Raw genomic sequence first — 21,461 nt, forward strand, 5'->3', positions numbered from 1 at the left:
CAGCTACTTGGGAGGCTGAGGTAGGAGAATCGCTTGAACCCGGAAGGCGGAGGTTGCAGTGAGCCAAGATAGTGCCATTGCACTCCAGCCTGGGCAACAAGAGTGAAATTCCATCTCAAAAAAAAAAAATTACTAAGCTTGTCTTAAGTAATTATTTACTCTCTTGCATGTATTAGAAACAAGTCTCTGGGACTTAAGACCGTGTTATATACCACTGAAATACAAATGTGGTTTATATAAAAGCTAAACTTATAGAATTGGATTAGTAGGACCCCACAATTCCAGTAGGGAAGCATTTTATAGGTTTCTGGAGGCAGGGGCGGTGCATCATTATGGATATCATTTTCAACAGTGATAGTCACAAGCATACTCTAAGTATTTTTTTTTAGGACCATAGCTTTATATTGCCTAGACGTAAAGATACAATTAAAATTCAGATTGTTTACTGTTTATTATTTTGATCATTATTGTAGTCTTAATAGTTGTTGAATAATTGTTGGAATTGTTCACCGTGTTAGATATAGTCAACAGATGCCACCATTTCATTCTTGTGCAACACTGACTGGTTCCCATGGCTACTTAGGATCTCAGTAAGTAAAAAGGCATTGGGCTAACTAATCTCTGCCCTTTCTGGAGGGCAATAACTGAGACTCAGTTTCACCAACAAAGTTCGCCAGATGTTCAAAGAGGAAAGGGGCTAGGCTACATAAGTTGGGACCTGGTACTTATCTTCTCTGTAATTGTAGCAAGGACAAGGTTCCTGAAAGCTGGATCACCCCATGGACTGTAAACTGGAAGTCCTGCAAAGTTTCACCTATTACTTTGGTAGCCCTCAAAAAGAGTTCTGTGTTGCTTTGGAATCCTAAATCTGAATATAATCTAAAACAGTAGATTTCCCATTACACTGAGGTTGGAACCATTTATTTTATAGATGCAAAAAGTAGCTAGGAAAAACTAGTTAGATAAGTGATAGCTATCTAACTTAAGGCCCAGTGTTCTCTTCATTTTGTGTTAACTCCCCCATCCCCACCACCACCACCATAGTAAATGACTATGAGAGTTGTAGGTAGTATTCAATAGATCAATCCAGTGACACTGTGCTTAAGCATCACACAATTCAGATTTTAAAGATTTCCAAAAAAAACAAAAGAAACTATGTAGAATAAATATTAAAAGGGGCAAAAACATATATAGACTATTATAGAAAATAAAGCTTTGTGTTAGAATCAAACGTGTTCAAAAAGTCCATGAGAAATCACATGGATTGTAACCGTCTATGAGGTAGTCTTACCTGAGGACACTGGCTCCTTGAAATTCCTCTTCAAGTACAACAGTATTGTGTTAATTTTATTTCCTAAGAAGGCCACTACTATACTCAAACTTACAATTTTCTCTTTACATGTCTCAGGCATCCACCAAACTCCCTCCTCCCTTCTAGACTGGATTAGAAGCTCTTCAGAAGAAACCCCCTTATCACAGATACAGCCCAATAAAACTTTCTGCGATGATAAAAATATACTGTATTAACACTGTCCAATAGGTAGCCACTAACCATATGTGGCTACTGAGTACCGTAATGTGGCTAGAGTAAGGGTACAAATTAATTTTTAATTTAAATTAATTTAAATAAAAATGAGCACATGTTGCTAGTGGCTAATATAGGACAGCAGAGCTTTAAAACAATTATTCTCAAACTTGGAAGAGCATACCTACCACCCACTTAGAGATCTCATTAAAAATGCAATATCAATTCCATTGATTTGGGGTTGGGACCGAAATTCTGTATGTCTAACAAGCTTCAGAGTGATGCCAGTATAGCTGGGATATGGCTGCTCCGCCCTTAAATACCTGACAGTAAGTAGAAGTATGCTGGTCTGATATCTGCCCCCTAACCCTGAGTGTACTTTTCCCTTTACTAAACTTTTGAGTTCTTTAAGAGAATAAATGTGATTATCTTTGTAAACCTGGTATTTGTACACTATTCTTGGCATGTAGTGGACATTAAATTGTTGAATGAATAAATGATGCTTGTTTGGTGCCTACCTCAAAAAGGAGAGCACTTGAGATCCTTGTGTCTATTCCTACAGGTAACTGAACCTAAGCCAAAATTTAAGTAGACTCTTAACTCCACAAAATGAATAATCTTCTCACTGCTTTTACGCACCAGCAGAGAAGGGATTTTTAAGTTACCCTTGCAGTATATAGGAGGCAATGAATGTGAAGCAGTAGACTGTAAGAGTTAATGTTGAATTTTTCTACTACACATACCCTATGATCTGTGTGTAGAACATTTCTTCCGGAATCTTTTATTAGGACAGTATTTCACAGAATTTATTAGTATTATTTTTGTTAATTTACAAACCTTTATTCACCATGATTTACCATGTATGCTTTAGTGGCATGAAAGCAGTGGTAGGTAGCAAGGTAGTGAGACTCCAGAATCGAGCCAACAATACACTGCCGTTTATTAGAGGATAATGTCTTCAAGCCTGGGGTTCCTTATCTTTACACCTCAGATATTGCATTATACATTGAAAAACTAAGAATGAAACTTCAATTAATATTGATTTCCCTTACTAGAGGTCTTTCTTTATTAGGAATGCCAAAAACGATGTGAAGGTATATGTCTCTGCCAAACACTAAGTCTCACGATTGGCCAAATTTAAGAAGTATTGCTACATTTTAAGAATTAATAAAAATGGCCGGGCGTGGTGGCTCACGCCAGTAATCCCAGCACTTTGTGAGGCCAAGGTGGGTGGATCACCTGAAGTCAGGAGTTCGAGACCACCCTGGCCAACCTGGCGAAACCCCGTCTTTACTAAGAAAATACAAAAATTACCCAGGTGTGGCGACGCGTGCCTGAAATCACAGCTACTCGTGAGGCTGAGGCATGAGAATCGCTTGAACCCAGAAGGCGGAGGTTGCAGTGAGCCGAGATAGCGCCACTGCACTCCAGCCTGGGCAACAGAGTGAGACCCCGTATCAAAAAAAAAAAAAAAATTAGTAAAAATACATTTTTAAAGAATCTTCACATTTAAAAATTAAAGCTAGGCGCCTGTAATCCCAGAACTTTGGGAGGCCGAGGCGGGTGGATCACCTGAGGTCAGGAGTTCGAGACCAGCCTAGTCAACATGGCGAAACCCCATCTCTACTAAAAATACAAAAATTAGCCGGGCGTGGTGACGCGCGCCTGTAGTTGCAGCTACTGCAGGGGCTGAGGCAGAAGAATCGCCCGAACCCGAGAGGCGGATGTTGCAGTGAGCCGAGATCACGCCACTGCACTCCAGTCTGGGGCAGAGCAAAACTGTTTCAAAAGAAATAATAATTTTATTCTCTTGTCTATCCATTCGGTAGACAAGTGTAGCGTTACTGCCTCCTTTTTGCAAATAATAAGGATTTTAGGAGACAGACATTATCAGTTCGAGAGCCCACAGGCACTGGACTAGAAGACACAGAAACCTACACTCAAGACCCAAACAAGGAAACAGGAAGGAGTCAAATCAACTTGCATTTCCCCTACCCTCACCGCCCCCTTTCCTTCCCAAGGCAATAGTGTAGGGGACGCCCAGGAAGTTACGGAAAAGGCGGAGACAGAGGTTTCGTTCCCGCCCCTCCGATTCAGTCTCCAAAAAGGTCCGCATAATTGATATATAAGGGGCTTCAGTGGGTAGCAAAGTTGCAGAGGTTAAGAGTTGTTGTCTTCGATCATGTCTGGTAGAGGCAAAGGTGGTAAAGGTTTAGGAAAAGGAGGCGCCAAGCGCCATCGCAAAGTGCTGCGTGACAACATACAGGGCATCACGAAGCCCGCCATCCGTCGCTTGGCCCGACGCGGCGGCGTGAAACGCATTTCGGGCCTCATTTATGAGGAGACCCGAGGTGTTCTTAAGGTGTTCCTGGAGAATGTGATACGGGACGCCGTAACCTACACGGAGCACGCCAAGCGTAAGACAGTCACTGCAATGGATGTTGTCTACGCGCTCAAGCGCCAGGGACGCACTCTGTACGGCTTTGGTGGCTGAGCCTCACCCCGGCTTTTTATTTAACAGCTCACCCACAAAAGGCCCTTTTCAGGGCCACCTCCTTCGTCACACGAAGGGCTGTAACTGATGACGACTTGGGTTTCGTTTTGTAAACTTAGGATTCTAACTGAGTTAAACCGAGCCGTTTTTAGCGATCTTCCTAAGATGGCGGATGTGCTAAGGAGAAAGAAAAGGCGAAACATTAGAAACTTGTTCAGGTATTTCGATCGCAAACATTCACAGGAAAAGATGGTGGAAATGGTTTAGGAATACCAGCAGCCTTTTATGACGTATGTGATGTGTTTTATTCCCAGGTTTCTAAAATTTACTCCTATGTTAGGTGGCTGGGACTTAACTACACTAGCATTACATGTTAAGTTTTTGAGACGGAGTTGCTCTTGTCCAGGCTGTCGTGCAATGGCGCAATCTCGGCTCACCGCAACCACCCTCTCCCGGGTTTAAGCGGTTCTCCTGCTTCAACCTCCCGAGTAACTGGGGTTACAGGCATGCGCCACCACGCTTGGCTAATTTTTTATTTTTAGAACAGACGGGGCTTTTCTGTGTTGGTCTGGCTGGTCTCGAACTCCCGACCTCAGGTGATCCGCCCTTCTTGGCCTCCCAAAGTGCAGGGATTGCAGGCGTGAGCCACCGTGCCCGGCCGTAGTGTTATTTATTAGCCATAGAACGTGAGTAATCTTAGGGCGGCTGTGGACAGATCAATTACTGGTAAACTTAATCCACTACTTGTGTCCGGGCGCGGTGCCTCAGGCCTGCAATCACAGCACCTTGGGAGACCACGGCGGGCGGATTACTAGAGCTCAGGAGTTCGAGACTAGCCTGGGCAACCAAAATGGTGAAACTCCGTCTCAACTAAAAAAGTTAAATAGGAAAGTTAGCCCGGCGTTGTGGCGGACGCCTGCTGTCGCAGCTAATCTGCAAGGGCTGAGGCAGGAGAATCGCTTGAGCACGGGAGGCGGAGATTTCAGTGAGCTGAGATGGTGCCACTCCACTCCTGCCTGGGCGACAGAGACCATGCCTCAAAAAAAAAAAGTAAAGTTTGGCCGGGCTCGGTGGCTCATGTCTGCAATCCCATCTGTAATTTCAGCACCTTGGGAGGCCGAGGTGGGTGGATCACTTGAGCTCAACGAGTTCGAGACCAGCCTGGCTAGCACTGCAAAACCTCGTCTCTACTAAAAATACAAAAATTAGACGTAGACGTGGTGGCACGCGCCTGTAGTCCCAGCTACTCGGGAGGCTGAGGCAGGAGAATCGCTTGAACCCGGGAGACTGAGGTTGCAGTGAGCCGAGGTCGCGCCACTGCACTCCAGGCCTGGGGCACAGAACAAGGCTCCAAGGCTCCGTCTCAAAAAGAAAAAAAAAGCCAAAGTTTTTGTCTTACCCAGTGAATTCTTCGTTGGGTCACTTACTGTGATTTCAGGTCATTGATAATTTTACTGCTTTATTTCTCAAGTACTGGTAATTTATAACCTAAACTGCTTCTCCTTGTGCTTTGTCAACCTACCCGGTTATCACCCGCGATCCTGCCTCCTAACGTTTTCATTTTTTCACCATACCGAAGAAGTGGCTTCTCATCTGTTCTTTTTGTGTCAATGGTAATTCATTACATACACTGTTCCACAAATATTCTTCAACTTGGGGTTTCCTCTTCAAGAAGCCTTTACCTGATTCCTATGGGCAAAATCAGTGTCTGGGGTTTCCTTACAATTCACGAAGCACACTCTACACATGTCCCTAGCCCTACTTCAGAATTCCCTATACGACTTAGGAGCTACTGCACACTTAAATAGTTGGCAGTAATTCTTGCCCTCTTCCCAAGATATTTTCAGGCCTTGAACAATGTCTTTAATTTAGTATCCTCAGGACGTAGTATTTAGTTCATAAATGTTTGTGCAATGACTGAAGGAATCAATGAAATTAAGCTATCTGGGCCATCACCAATATACCGTTATAAAAATCATTCCCCTTTAATTAAGCAATATCTCTACTCCCACAGAACCATCTTTTCTCTTCACCTTTACACAAATGTCAGTATTCATGGCTGCCAACAATTTATATTACAGACTTTAAAATGCAGATTGAGATCCATTCACGGATAATGAAAATAATTTAGTGGGTCCCAACCAGCATATAAAACGTAAATAGAATCCAATATAACAACTAGAAATTATCAAAGTATCCCATCTAGTAAGTAAAAATATTGTGTCATAAAATTTTAGTTTCAAATAGATGTACTTTTGGTTTTACTTTGGAACTTGAAGGAGAAAAGGTTCAAAAAATACTGGTCCATTTATTTAATGTATATATTTGTCAAATTCTCAGGTTAGGACATTGCCTCACTTCCCTGGGTTTCAGAACTTCAATACTCAGCCTCATTTGCAGCTGGAATGCAGATCTGTAACCTAGGCTTCACCAATGAGTCACAGGTTTAAAAGACTTATCTTCAAAAATGGGACCCAGGAGAGAAGAGACTGCCTAAAGCTTCTGTTTCTGCTGTGACAGATGTCAGATGGGCCAACTTTTGGTAGTAGCGGCAGCCATAGGTTACAGGTGAGTCAAGTTCTGATTCAGAAATAACAGGTGTGACACACCAGCACCTGACTAGTTCTGCAGCACAGCTTTGGAGTTTGTCCCTGGGAGTGTCATCAGGCGTGGTTCTACAGCCCTCCCAAGAATGCTAATATCTATTCAATATCCCTTTAAACATCACAGTTAATGTGCGATTACCAGTCAGCTGGCAACTAAGAATTTAGTTTCAAACAAAAAGGGTTTTAACTATTTTCTAATGGACTTTTGTGTATTTTAGGAATTTGGAGTCGTTTTACAACACTATTAAAAGGTTTTATGCCTTACTATACTTCTGGTAGCAATAATGCCTCCCCCCCAGATGCCTGCATCTTAATCCCAAAAGCTGCGAATATGTTTCCTTAAATGGTAAAAGTAACTTTCCAATGTTATTAAATTAAGGCTTTTGAGATTGGATGATTCTGGATTACCTGAGTGGTGCCATTGTAATCACAAGGATCCTTATAAGTAGAAGCGAGGAGAGTCAGAGTCAGAGAAGTGATAAGGGTAATGGAGTGTGATGCCTTTTGTAAACAGAGGAAGGGGCCACACTAGTTGCGCTTTGTTTCCTGAAACACATAAAGCTTTTCTCACCTTGAGATTTTCCACTTGCATGTCCTCTGGCCCAGAACATCCTTGGCATGGCTCCCCAATCTATGTGTGACTTCACACAAGAGCAGTGATATTTAAGCCAGTCATTTTGGCTACAATTCACTGTTTAAACACTATGTCATACTTTACAGGGCCATAGAAAATTATGGCAATTGCTGGAATGTTGTTTGACAGACCAGAGTGGAGAAACCCTGAAAGGTAAAAAGCTTGGCTTTGACAGAAAAAATAAATAACAATGAGAAAATGTGTATCCTAGAAAGGGTTTTTAAATTATAGATTGACTCTTGCATTAAAATCTATTTTAAAGAAGTTTTGTTGTGTTCTGCTTCATATGTTTGTTGTTGTTAAACAATGATTATTGTGTCGTTTCATTTACCCCTATGAAAGCGAAATAATACAAATCAAACATACACCATTGTAAGTTAAAAACTCATAGATTGAGAAAGTAAATATTTAATTCTGTGGAATTAAGTATATAAAGTTTTTCTTATATAAGAGTCTGTAGATCCTGTGTGGTTTACAGAAAAATTAAACTTTGACACCGTCTCTACAAGCTGTTTCCAGTGGCAAGGCAAAGGATTGGCCAAAAAAAAAAAAAAAAAACATAATAGAAACACAGAACTGTTCACGACGTTTATTTTATGAAACATGGAAGTGGTGTCATTTCCTCATAAAGTGTCTTCCAGTCGGACCTCTAGACTTATTTCCACTTTCTCCTCCAAGCCCTGGGCTTTGGGAGACTAACTGTATGGTTCTGACCAATATGCTACCCAGACCTCCACCTTCTGGAAGGATTCAGCCAGTGGAAACCCCACGCAGGAGACTGGAGGAAAGGAGGAAAATGAGATGAGGTATTTATTCCCCAGTTTCCCTTTCATTGGCTGTTAGCAGCATCTCTCCAGACCAGGGATCCCTCTCTCTGCAGCTATAGCAATTGCTTCCCATGCCCCTTCAGGGTTATAAGTGATCCTTACTAGACCTGGATGGAGGCACTACTTTTTTAGTTATCTGTATCCTGCCCTTAATTTGCAAATAATTTCTTTAAGAAACCCTCCTCCAATTATCCCATGTGAGTAGGCTACTTGTTTCCTGTCTTGACCTTAGCAGAACCCAATATTTTCACTACACAGCACAAAGTTTATGGCCATAATATCCAAAAGAATTGATGTAACTTAAATGCAAGTTTCTCCATGTCACACCTCGTTAACATGCTTCCAACAGCATAAGGTTAATTCTCAGTTTCTCAATTTGCAAGAGGAGGCCCTCCTCAATCAGGCAACTGCCAGGCATGCATCTTTGGTCATATATGTATTCCCAGTCTCCATGGCATCAAACTACTTATTGCCCCTTGTGTCTTCACACTAGTGGAGACCTATCCTCTCCCAACAGTACCTGAAATGCCCTGTTCCCATGTCCCTCCCCTCTGGCTAACAGCTGATCAGAGTGAGAGCAAGAGGAATAAATGTGCCTGCATATGACAAGTGTCATGCGGCTCAGTGTCCTGCTACTGGCATCCTCTCTCTGCAGACAGGTCTTTTACACTTACCTGTTCAGAGACCTCTCCCGTGATGGCACCAGAGTTTGTAACAGTTTATTATGTTAATTTTTCCCAAATTTTTATTATAAAAATATTCAGAATAAAACATAACAAAAGATGGGTTTATCAGTCATCCACTACCTAGATTCAATAGAGTGGATTTTACCACCATCCGAAAGTAAATGACAGACTCATGAGAATTTACACCTACACACTTCAGCATCTAACCCCTAACAATAAGGGAAATTCCATGTAATCTCAATATATCAAACCTTTCTTTAAAAACTTACTAAAATGACCTGTTATCCAGTTCACGTTCAAGTTTCCTTGATTATCTCCAAAATGCCCTTCAAAACTTTAGAGACAGAATGCAATTAATACATTTAGTTGCTATGTTACTTTAATCTCCTTCAAACTTAAAGTCCTCCAATTTTTCTCCGTGGCTTTTTGAACAAAGCCATTGTCCCAAATGTTCCACATTCTGGAAGGTTTTTTCCTCCTCTTGAGATGTTTAATTGGCTCTTTGACCCCTGTACTTTCATAAACAGTAAACTGAGACACGAATTATTGCAGTTACACCTTATCAAGGTGTTTCTATATTTACGATGGATCACAAGCAAAGGCACGAAACAGGTAAATTTCTTTTAGCGCTGCTAAATTAGATCATTGAACTAGCAAGGGGGCCAGTCCCTCCACTGCAGACACATTTGTCAGAACGGCACCTGGCAAGTTTGTGCTAATTATTGTGTATTCTCTGGTTATTGAAATTGCTTATTAAGCAGAATATAAAAGTCGGGTTATCTTGGCACTAAAACTACAATTTTAATTACGGAGGGTAATCCTAACAGTAAGGAGAAAAACACACTACCATAACCACATTTTGAGAGCTTTTAAGTGACAATGTAGCCGTTGATGTCCTCAGCCAGCCCACCAGATTTCTAATCTCTGAACACATGATTAACTTACCACCTGTATTCCATGTTGTATGTCAGCCTTGGCGTAAATTTATACTTTACAGCATTATACACTTAACAGCTTTTGGGCACCTACAGCAATAAAACACACAATATTGCTGAGTGCGTTAGTTAAGTTTCCACAATGTCAAACGTGAGCCCTTCGGAAGAAAACGTACGCGGCCCTGAAAAGGGCCATTAACGATATTGCAAGGAAAGGCCTGGCCTCACTTAACCGCCAAAGCCTTACAGGGTTCTTCCCTGGCGTTTGAGCACGTAGACCACGGCCATGGCGGTGACCGTCTTGCGCTTGGCGTGCTCCGTGTTGGTCACGGCGTACCAGATCACATTTTCCAGGAACACCTTGAACACCCGGGGGGTCTCCTCATAAATGAGGCCAGAGATGCGCTTGACACCGCCATGCTGGGCCAAGCGCCGGATAGTGCACTTGGTAATGCCCTGAATATTATCGCTCAGTACCTTGCGATGGCACTTGGCACCGCCTTTCCCAAGGCCTTTTCCGCCTTTGCCTCGAACAGACATGATAAACAAGTCAGAACTATCTCTAAACAAAACGATTACTCGCTTTCCGCAGCCTTTTATATAACGGTGGAGTAGACCTTTTTGAAAACTGAAAGACCAGGAAAGGCGGGAAAACGTATTCAGTCCCCGCTCATCTACTTCTAGTAATAACAAGACATAAGAAATTCTCTTGTAGTAGGGAGATTTGCTGGCATTTAGAGAATAAGGATCTCTAAACGAAAGTGTCAAACATGTACCTAGAGGAAAGTATCTCGATTTTTGATGTCTGTATGTGTTTAAAGATTTACTCCTGGCCGGGCGCCGTGGCTCACGCCTGTAATCCCAGCACTTTTGGAGGCCGAGGCGGGCGGATCACGAGCTCAGGAGATCGAGACCATCCTGGCTAACACGGTGAAACCCTGTCTCTACTAAAAATACAAAAAATTAGCAGGGCGAGGTGGCGGGCGCCTGTAGTCCCAGCTATGCAGGAGGCTGAGGCAGAGGAATGGCATGAACCCCGTGGGGTGGAGCCTGCAGTGAGCCGAGATCACGTCACTGCACTCTAGCCTGGGCAACGGTGAAGCCCGTCTCAAAAAAGAAAAAAAAAAAAAAAAAAAAAAGATTTACTCCTTCCCTGTATATTAGAGCATTTACCATGCTGAAGTTGAAACAAGCCCAAATTCCAAGACATAAAAGAATTCCTAATCATATTGCCAAGCCGCCCAGCTAAAGAGAAGTAGCCTGGTTTTTGGTTTCGAATCTGTGAGTGACTGCTCTCTCACCGATATAAGACATGTTAATCTGAGTTTCAATGGCCCTATCTGTAAAAAGTGTAAATACTTGTTAATAATTGAGTTACTTTAAGCAAAACACTGGCATATAGTTAGTAAATGATTTTTTTTTTAAATACGGAGTTTCGCTCTTGTTGCCCAGGCTGGAGTGCAGTGGCGCAATCTCTGCCCACTGCAACCTCCACCTTCTGGGTTCAAGCTATTCTCCTACCTCGGCCTCCCAAGTAGCTGGAATTACAGGTATGTGCCACCACTCCCGGCTCATTTTTGTATTTTAGTAGAGACCGGATTTCACGTTGGCCAGGCTGGTCTCCAACTCCTGCCCTCAGGTGATCCGCCCGCCTTGGCCTCCCAAAATGCTGGGATTACAGGCGTGAGCCACCTCACCGGCCAGTTGGTAAACGAATTCTTATTGCCACAGCCTTTTTTTACAGACAAAATAATAATGCAGAGGTAAAGCACACCGAAGGATTTTAAAACATTGCCTTTGCAACACCAATACATTCAGTGTGCTTTCACTTATATTAAGCACTATACAATTAAGCAATGAAGAATTGCCCAGAAAAAAGATAATGTAAATTGCCAGAGGCTCCATGCCCTGTTCTCATGTGGAGGACAGAAGGTACGGGGGTGACTGTCTTCTGGGGTTGATACAACAGGAAACTCAGGGAAAGCTGTCATAAATGTTAATAGGAGAAAAGGGGAATTTGCTCACAATCCAAAATAAAGACATAAGCACCACTACATTTTTACATTACAAAATACTTGCTGAGCTAGTTAAACGAGAGCATTTAAGTGGAAATAAATGATGTCTCTAAAATAGAATGTTCAAAATAACAATGGATTTTTTATTGTGCAGTTATGATGCACCAAACACACAGTCCTAAAGATCATGGGTTTTTGAAGCAGGGTCAGCAATATCTAAAAAATCATGTAACTGCATAAATGAATTATGGCCTAATGAGCACGTCACCACAACAAAAAGCCAAGAGTGCAAACAACTATTTGTGGGGAAAACAAACAAACAAACAAACTTGATAAACCATGGAATTCCAAGCAATAAAAGCAGCAATCCCATCACAGCCTATTTCTACATTATTTTGAAATAATTAGATTTTTTTTTTTTTTTTTTTTTTTTTTTTTTTTTTTTTTTTTTTTTTTTGAGGCGGGGTCTCACTCTGTAGCCCAGGCTGGAGTGCAGTGGCACGATCTCGGCTCACTGCAACCTCCACCTCCCAAGTTCAAGTGATTCTTCTGCCTCAGCCTCCCTAGTCGCTGGGATTACAGTTGCCTGCTACCACGTCCGGCTAATTTTTTGTATTTATAGTAGACAGGGTTTCTCCATGTTGGCCAGGCTGATTAAATAACTAGAATAACAAGAAATTGCGCTGGGCACGGTGGATTACGCCTGTAATCCTAGCACTTTGGGAGGCCAAGGAGTCACATCACCTGAGGTCAGGAGTTCCAGACCAATCATAGCCAACATGGTGAAACCGCCGTCTCTACTAAAGCTACAAAATTAGCCGGGCGTGGTGGCACACGCCTGTGATCCCAGCTACTCGGGAGGCTGAGGCAGGAGAATCGCTTGAACCCGGGAGGCGGAGGTCCCAGTGAGCCGGGATCCCGCATTGCGCCACTGCACTCCATCCTGGCTGACAAGAGCGAAACTCCGTCTCAAAAAAAAAAAAAAAAGTTGCAATAATATTTCCTTGAACCCTGTTTTCCCTGAGCATAGTGTACAGCTCCACCTGCACCTCGGGGTTTTAATTGGAAGGCTCCCATGCCACGTAAAATCTGTATTATATTAACTTGTATCCGTTTCTCCTGTTGATGTCTCAAATGAACTCTCAGGGCAAGCCAAAAAGAATAATAATGATTTAACTCCCCATACTGTCACAAATAAAGCTTTCGTACACTTTTGTCAACAAGTTGTTTCCTTTGTCCCTGTAGTTTTGGTTTTGCCTCAGCACACAACCATTTTCTGTTTTGTTGTTTTGAGACAGGGTTTCGCTGTCACCCATGGAGGAGTGGAGTGGCGCGATCTTGGCTTACTTCAACGGCTGCCTCCCAGGTCCAAGCGATTCTCCTTCCTCAGCCCCCGATATAGCTGGGACTGCAGGAGGGCGCCACCACGCCCGTATTTTTGTTTTTTGGTTTTGTACTTTTAGTGAAGACGGGGTTTCACTATGTTAGCCAGACTAGTCTCGAATTCCTGACCTTTGTATAAGTAACCCGCCCTCCTCGGGCTCCCACAGTACTGGGATTACAAGGCGTGAGCCGCCACTACCGGCCATTTTGAAGACAATGGCCAAGAGACAAAAGCCTAGTTTAGAAGAGCCACCGGCCCTGCCCCCATCCCCTAACCCTCCACCCTGCTTGTTTTAGGAGACATTACTCCCTAGTGCTACGGCGCTTTCAACTGAAATTGTTGGTGGCTCTGAAAAGAGCCTTTGGTTTAAGTTGGCGCACACCCTCAGTACAACTTATGCCCTCTCTCCGCGAATGCGGCGAGCGAGCTGGATGTCCTTGGGCATGATAGTCACTCGCTTGGCGTGGATAGCACACAGGTTGGTGTCCTCAAAGAGCCCCACCAGGTAAGCCTCGCAGGCCTCCTGCAGCGCCATCACAGCCGAGCTCTGGAAGCGCAGGTCGGTCTTGAAGTCCTGCGCGATCTCACGTACCAGACGCTGGAATGGCAGCTTGCGAATCAATAGCTCAGTCGATTTCTGATAGCGGCGGATTTCACGGAGGGCGACAGTACCAGGCCGGTAGCGGTGGGGCTTCTTCACGCCACCGGTGGCTGGCGCGCTTTTGCGAGCTGCCTTAGTGGCCAGCTGCTTGCGCGGGGCTTTGCCGCCAGTGGACTTACGAGCTGTTTGCTTCGTGCGTGCCATGAGAATGGGTTTCAAGCAACGGTCACAACTGAACAAACAGTTGTTCTTACTCCTATTTATAAAGGCAAAGTCCTTCTGATTGGTCCGAATCTTCCAGTTTCGCACACTAAATTATGTAGTGCGATAGGACTTGTGATCAGCTACTAGGTCTCATTTTAGAAAATCTTAACCTATCTAAATGCTTTTTTCCCCTAGTTCCTTACATTTTATTATGTTTTATGTGCCTACCTGTATTACGTACCTTCATTGATTTTATTTTAATCAGTTTGTTTGGGATTATGTTTGACAGACGGAAATGAACGTTCTGCAGTTCCGGAGCGATTTCAAAAATACCGCGTTTGAGAGTGATTGGTCCAGCTCAATTTCTCCTTAATATTTTTTAAAAAATTCTTACTTTGAAGAAATATTTTATTTTTAATATAAGTACCCTATTTCATATATTCTGAACCTTTCAACAAACACTGGTTTCACTTCCAGACACTCCGTTCCTAGGGGATATTAAAATCCCATCGCTCTTGAGATGTGTTCATCCTTTGATTACTGAAAAAGCTTAAATTTTTATGTAAGAATGCTAATGACCTTGATCAGATTATAAAAGAAAGCCAATGGTATAATTCTGGAAACACGTAAATCTTTAGCTAATTTCCATTTTAGAATTAGTTATTCATAGATAATTTTAAATCCGGAAGCTGCAATTTGGTAGGAAACTAGAAACATAGTATCCGTCTTTGTTTCTGTTTAAATTCGCACCTAAGGAGACAGAACTTATAGGTAGATGTTACTGGGAAGGCATTAGTTTTTCTAATGTTTTGAATGAAAAACTACGTTTTTTCCCCCGGGGGGTGTAGAAAAGGATTTAGGGTAGGTTTCGCATAAATATCCAATCAAAAAGTAGACTTGAATTTAACTTTTTTATTGGCTGATTTGGTCCAATCAGGGATTGAGAATGATTAAGCACCTATTTGCATAAAAGACCTACAAAAACGGCCAGCTGTGCTGTTGAGCCTCCACTTTGGGGTGTATTCTTACTCCTTTATCTTGTTGCAATGCCTGATCCAGCTAAGTCCGCTCCCGCCCCGAAGAAGGGCTCCAAGAAGGCGGTGACCAAGGCGCAGAAGAAGGATGGCAAGAAGCGTAAACGCAGCCGCAAGGAGAGCTACTCCGTATACGTTTACAAGGTGCTGAAGCAGGTCCACCCCGACACCGGCATCTCCTCCAAAGCCATGGGGATCATGAATTCCTTTGTCAACGATATCTTCGAGCGCATCGCCGGCGAGGCTTCCCGCCTGGCTCATTACAACAAGCGTTCAACCATCACCTCCAGGGAGATCCAGACAGCCGTGCGCCTGCTGCTGCCTGGGGAACTGGCCAAGCACGCCGTGTCCGAGGGCACTAAGGCCGTCACCAAGTACACCAGCTCCAAGTAAATGGACGCATGTTCAAACCCAAAGGCTCTTTTCAGAGCCACTTAATGATTTCAATTAAGAGTTTTAATGCTGGGTGCTGCTGTATTCTATGGGAGAAGTGTCGCCAATACAGGTAAAATTTTCCTACATCACCTGTTTATTCTGTGCGTTTGACAAACACTAAGCTTTTAGAGCTTATTTGTCTTTATAAAGGTGGGGTATAACTACATTGTTCAGGCTGGTCTTAAACTCAAGCAAGTTTTCCCACCTCGGCCTTGCCTTGTATTACTGAGCAGATAATTTGACACAGCAGGAAAAGTGGGCATTCTTGTTTAGGAACCAAAAACTAAGTTTGCAACCTAAAATGCAATCAATTTGGAGCAACACGTCCACCAGTCTAGAGCTGGTAAGTTTGAGTATTCAAAATGAGTTGAAAGCACATTTAGTGCCTATAATAACCCACTCTAGATAGCATAATGTGGTCTTTGTAGGAGTCTCGTGGAAGTTAATGTCAACTGGGATATTGTAGTTTACCAAGTACTTGAGAAAAATTTAAATTTCTTAATAGATAAGGATTAGGAGACAAACTTTATGGAAATGAAAAAAAATGCCATGGAATAAACCTTTAGTTATTTGGCAAGTAGTATGAGGGCTTTTAGCTGTCTTTGAAAAACTTAAGATTTGTAAGACAAGGAAGAGCAGAGAATATAAATAGTAAAGGGCCTGGCAACAATGTGTCATTGTTTTTAGGTAATGTTGGTTGGCAGTCAGCAAAAAGGCCAGGCTCAGGCAGTCTTAACTTGAAAACGCTAACAGGAATCACCAAAACTATGTATACAACTCCTGCTGTGGGTTTTTTAAATATCAAGATTACCGATTTTAATGGTAGGGTAATATAGACTGAAATCCCCACATTCCTCCACCCTCATGGGCATTTCTCTTGGCTCATAAAATGTGGGGGTAGCAGGAGGAAAGGGAAGAGTATATTAAGAGCCTATATCTGAGAGGTACGTTCAGTTTTTCCTCAGAAGTATCTGGTGGTTGGACTAGTAATTTATTCATTTATTGAGAACCTATTAAATTACAGAAAATACTTAGTAAAGAGCAGTGAGAAAGATAGAAACTATCCCTGTCCTTTACCTGGATTGAAATCTAAAGTGGATATTTGTACAATAAACTCACGAACTAAAGAAAGAAACATAAGTCTGAAGGTCACGTTTTTCTTTTAACTGGCTTTTGATGGGACTGAATTTAAATTGCCAAAAGGTGAATTAACATAATCTTGAAAACTTGCAAGTTCCTGGAGGCAGTTCTGGAGGGAGGGTGGAGCAAAAGAGATGGCAGAAGAAGAGGAGCCAGCAGCATGGAATTCAAAAGTAGACATTCTTGCCTCCTCCCTAGTGGACAGGGAGGAGGGGTGGGGAGAGCACAAGAGAGCCATGACAGAGGAAGGGAGAGAGCACAGAGTTTAAGTCTATATTGATGGAACTATGGTTACAAATAGGGGCTACCCATTTATATTCTCATCTGGCCATGTCTCATCAGTGATTTACAAGGATTTCATAGAAGTGCTTTAATAAAATGTACAACCTCACTGAAATATAGAAAGTAATACTATAAGACAGCAAATATTGTATATTTATGCAAATAATTTTTTAATAAAAGGTTTTTTTAAGTCCACCTGTGTGAGTATTTGATACCTCTGGAAGTAACAACTTAAAATAGTTACTACTTAATAAAAATGAAAGTCTGCTTTTCCCTCACACAAAGCTAATACAGCTCAGACATGGGAGTTCGAGTATCCTTAGAAATTCCCTCTCACGGCCGGGCGCGGTGGCTCACGCCTGTAATCCCAGCACTTTGGGAGGCCGAGGCGGGCGGATCACGAGGTCAGGATATCGAGACCATCCCGGCTAACACAGTGAAACCCTGTGTCTACTAGAAATACAAAAAAATTAGCCGGGCGCCGTGGCAGGCGCCTGTAGTCCCAGCTATTCGGGAGGCTGAGGCAGGAAAATGGCGTGAACCCGGGAGGCGGAGCTTGCAGTGAGCAGACATCGCGCCACTGCACTCCAGCCTGGGCGACAGAGCCAGACTCCATCTCAAAAAAAAAAAAAAAAAAAGAAATTCCCTCTCTCACGGCCGGGCCCGGTGGCTCACGCCTGTAATCCCAGCACTTTGAGAGGCCGAGGCGGGCGGATCACGAGGTCAGGAGATTGAGACCATCCTGGCTAACACAGTGAAACCCCGTCTCTACTAAAAATACAAAAAATTAGCTGGGCGTGGTGGCAGGCGCCTGTAGTCCCAGCTACTTGGGAGGCTCAGGCAGGAGAATGACGTGACCCCGGAGTTGGGGGTTGCAGTGAGCCAAGATCGTGCCACTGCACTCCAGCCTGGGCGACAGAGCGAGACTCCGTCTCAGAAAAGAAAAAAAAATTTTCTCTCTCTCTGTATATATATATATCATATATACATAAAATGTGTGTTTGTCCTCTACATATAATGTGTTTCTTATTATTTGGAATTCTCTCAAATATATTCTGCTATTGAATTCTCCCATGGAGGACCAACCTAACAAATGGGACAGATGAAATTCACAAGAAGTGTTAAGTATTACCTATACAAGAAGTCTGTGAGATGTAGACAAAATTCAAAACCTATATTCATAATCAATCATAGATCAGTAGCCTGTGAGACGTGTTAGACATAGAGAAAGTCAGTAGGGCTTGTGTGTGCACTACTCAGAGACAGGAAGAGATGAAAGAACCAAAAACTGCTGGATATTTATGAGACACCACATATTTATAAAGTACTCAATATTTATGGGGTCATAAATTGACCGCCCACTGTTAACATCCATTTTGGCTGGTTTCATTGGCCCTCTACAGACAGCATGCATATAAAAGGCATGGCTGGTCAGTATGCCACTATTGAGCAATATAAGTGGCTGTATACCAATAGAGCAAGCATGTGTTGGCTCCACATAATTTGCATCTGCTGACTCCTTTGCTTATCATGAACTCTGTTTCTCGAAATCACCCTCTCAGTGGGGAAAATATGCAAGGGGGAGAGAGAAACCTCACACATATGACATGCATAACCAAGGATTCAGGTAGTGAGACTGTGTCATTTGCAACCTATCTGAAATGTGTTCACTTGCCAAAGCTCTTTCCGCTTGTTTCTAGCTGTATGTTTCAAATTGATTCAATAAAATTAAATAAGCTGTGGAGCTCAGGAAACTCACATTGGGCTATGAGACTTTCTATTCATAGCCTCTGGAACAGCCTCCCTGGTAGCGTATTTGGAGGCTATCATTGCATTAAAGTAGTTTTCCGCATGACATTGTAATTTTGTCTTTCTGAATATATCCCTGTTCCAGCTCCAGCTATCATGTTTACATTTAATCCTGAAGGAAGGGAAGGCCTGTGCAGTGGCTCACGCCTATAATCCCAGCACTATGGGAGGCTGAGGCGGGCGGATCATCTGTCAGGACTTCGAGACCAGCCTTGGCCAACATGGTGAAAGCCCATCTCTACTAAAAATACAAAAATTAGCTGGGCATGATGGCCTGTGCCAGTTATCCCAGCTACTCAGGAAGCTGAGGCAGGAGAATCACTTGAACCTGGGAGGTGGAGGTTGCAGTGAGCCAAAATTGTACCTCTGCACTCCAGCCTGGGTGACAGAGTGAGAGACCCTGTCTCAAAAAAAAAAAAAAAAAAAAGTAAACATTGGCAAGAATTGCTTCAGTTAGGAAGATAAGAAAACAATGCATCTCTAACTAGAATCAAATGTTCATTTTAACATGAACAGACGGTGCTGACTTCAAATGTAGCTGTTTGCAATCAGCATAGGGCTTAGGAAATCAGAAAAACACCTTGAGAAGTGAAGTCAGGGCTACATGGTCAGACTCAATGCCTAACATGAGTGAGATTGGGCTGAGTTTGAAGTCCAATGGCACTCTGTTTTTCTGTTTTGTTTTTTGAGACGCGGTCTCACTCTGTCACCCAGGCTGGAGTACAGTGGTGTGATCACGGCTCACTGCAGCTTCGACATCCCTGGACTCAGGTGATCCCACCTCAGCTTCCCAAGTAGCTAGGACAGCAGGCACACAACAACATGCCCAGCAAATTTTTTAATATCTTCTTGTAGAGACAGTGTTTTGCCATGTTGCCTAGGCTGGTCTCAAACTCCTGGGCTCAAGTGATCCATCTGCCTTGGCCTCCCAAAGTGCTAGGATTACAGGTGTGAGCTACTGTGTCTGGCTATGCTATTTTAAATATCCATTCTAGCCAGCAATCTGGTGAAGTTCCAATTCTACCTGCCTTAGTCCTGTCCTCTATCTTCCTGGATTTTCTCAACTCAACATTGGAGACATACCTATTGGTGTCAATGTTCTTTATGCATTGACTCCCCCTGACCCTCACCAATAAGATTCAACCTTGCCTTTTGCTTACTTGCTTGCTTGCTTGATTTATTTATTTATTTAATTATTCTGAGACAGAGTTTTACTCTTGTTGCCCAGGCTGGAGTGCAATGGCTTACTGAAACCTCTGCCTCCAGGGTTCAAGTGATTATCCTGCCTCAGCCTCCTGAGTAGCTGGGATTACAGGCATGCACCACCATGCCCGGCTGATTTTGTATTTTTAGTAGAGACAGGGTTTCTCCATGTTGGTCGGATGGACTTGAACTCCCGACCTCAGGTGATCCTCCCGCCTTGGCCTCCCAGAGTGCTGGGATTACAGGCGTGAGCCACCACACCCAGCCACCTTTTGCTTTAAACAGTTCAGCTTTCTCATTTCAAGGTACTCTGCGTTGTTCCTCAAAGCCTTTCACATCTGAAATGCCCACATTACTTGAATCAAACCACAAAGGTGAACCACACATGGTCCTTATTATCTAGGATATGAAACATTGTCCCATGGAGAAAATAATGTCCCATGGAGAAAATATTGTCTCATGGAGAAAACAACTTATCAAACAAAAATAACCAAAAGGGTCAGAATATATTTTTCTTGTTTTTGTTTAAGCCCTTCTTCTTGCACACTGAAGAATATAAAGAATTTATTCAAGCACAAAGCATAAGGATTGAACACCTGGAAATACCAATTCCAAAGTGATAGAGATAGCATTCTGAAATAGGGAAGTTCAGATTTCATTTATAAAGTTAGAGGAGCTTTTAGCAAGGCTCTGCACAACTTCAGGGGAGAATAGCTGAAGGCAACTGTTCTCTAACCTTGAGGCAGAGGGTAAGGAGCAAGTCCAAGGGAGCAAGGGGAAATTATCTTGATCAGGCTTGTTTGAAGTTATCCTGGAATTGACCTTTGAACATCCGTGTGTGCATGACATTCCCTGAAAGGGGAACAATAAATATTAATTACCCACAGATTGTGTTTGCCCCAGGCTTTCGGCATTCTGCCTGCACTGAATAAAAGCAAGCAGCTCCAGCTTTTCGGGGCTGCACTTTGGCCACTTGAGCCAGGCAGTCTCCTAGCTGCTCTTACACACTGCATAGCTGTGTGTGAGTACTCTTTTCATCCATCAGTCAGCCAGGGTCTGCAGGACAGATCCGGCAAGTGGTGCCCTGTATGAGGAATGCTGCAACGGATCTGGACTGAACCCTCAGAAATAAAGTAAAGTGACTGCTCAGTAAGTAATTGGTCCCCACTGGGGATTTCTAAGTTCGAGGGGATTTTCAAGCTAGGGTTTCACATGGGACAACAGTTACAAGCTCAACAGCAACAGTAGATAAAAGTATTGAAACAGCTGCTTAAAGCTAGTGGAGACTTGGTTTCGGAGGCTCAATTAAGGGATGTAATGCAAACTGTTGTATTCCATAACCCATGGTTCCCAGAAGAAGGCACACTAGACCTAGGGCTCTGGGAGCAATTGGGAAGAAATCTCAAACAACATCATGTACAAGGGCAACAGGTCCCAGTAACATCTGTAATGTTATGGGCTTTCGTTAGGGCTGCTTTGGCCCTGCTCTACACAGAAGAGCCTAAAAAAGGAGGGGAGGAAGAACCATCATCTACCTTACTGCCTCCTCCTCCTCCCTCAGCCCCGCCATTACCCGGGTAAAGATACCAAAGAAGAGACGGAGGTTTTTCCTAATGCCCCTCCCCCAATAAATCGGGAAGAAGACGA

At 43.1% G+C, this 21,461-nt stretch overlaps 2 protein-coding genes across 2 annotated transcripts in view; both read left to right on the forward strand.

Moving 5' to 3' along the window:
* The window catches only part of LOC100980546 (uncharacterized), a 36,972-nt gene extending 32,940 nt beyond the window's left edge, over window positions 1-4,032 (forward strand). The window contains exon 6 of the mRNA XM_055114394.2: window positions 3,693-4,032. Coding sequence (XP_054970369.2) covers window positions 3,693-4,019 — 327 coding nt within the window. The 3' untranslated portion in view covers window positions 4,020-4,032. The remainder of the gene's footprint in view (window positions 1-3,692) is intronic.
* Window positions 4,033-14,912: 10,880 nt separating this feature from the next.
* On the forward strand, window positions 14,913-18,546 carry LOC100979499 (histone H2B type 1-H). Its single transcript, XM_055113250.3, has one exon. The coding sequence runs from the start codon at window positions 14,958-14,960 to the stop codon at window positions 15,336-15,338; it is 381 nt and encodes a 126-aa protein (XP_054969225.1). The 5' UTR covers window positions 14,913-14,957; the 3' UTR covers window positions 15,339-18,546.
* Window positions 18,547-21,461: the final 2,915 nt, after the last annotated feature.

Source organism: Pan paniscus, chromosome 5, assembly GCF_029289425.2.
Source record: "Pan paniscus chromosome 5, NHGRI_mPanPan1-v2.0_pri, whole genome shotgun sequence".
Taxonomy (NCBI): Eukaryota; Metazoa; Chordata; class Mammalia; order Primates; family Hominidae; genus Pan; species Pan paniscus.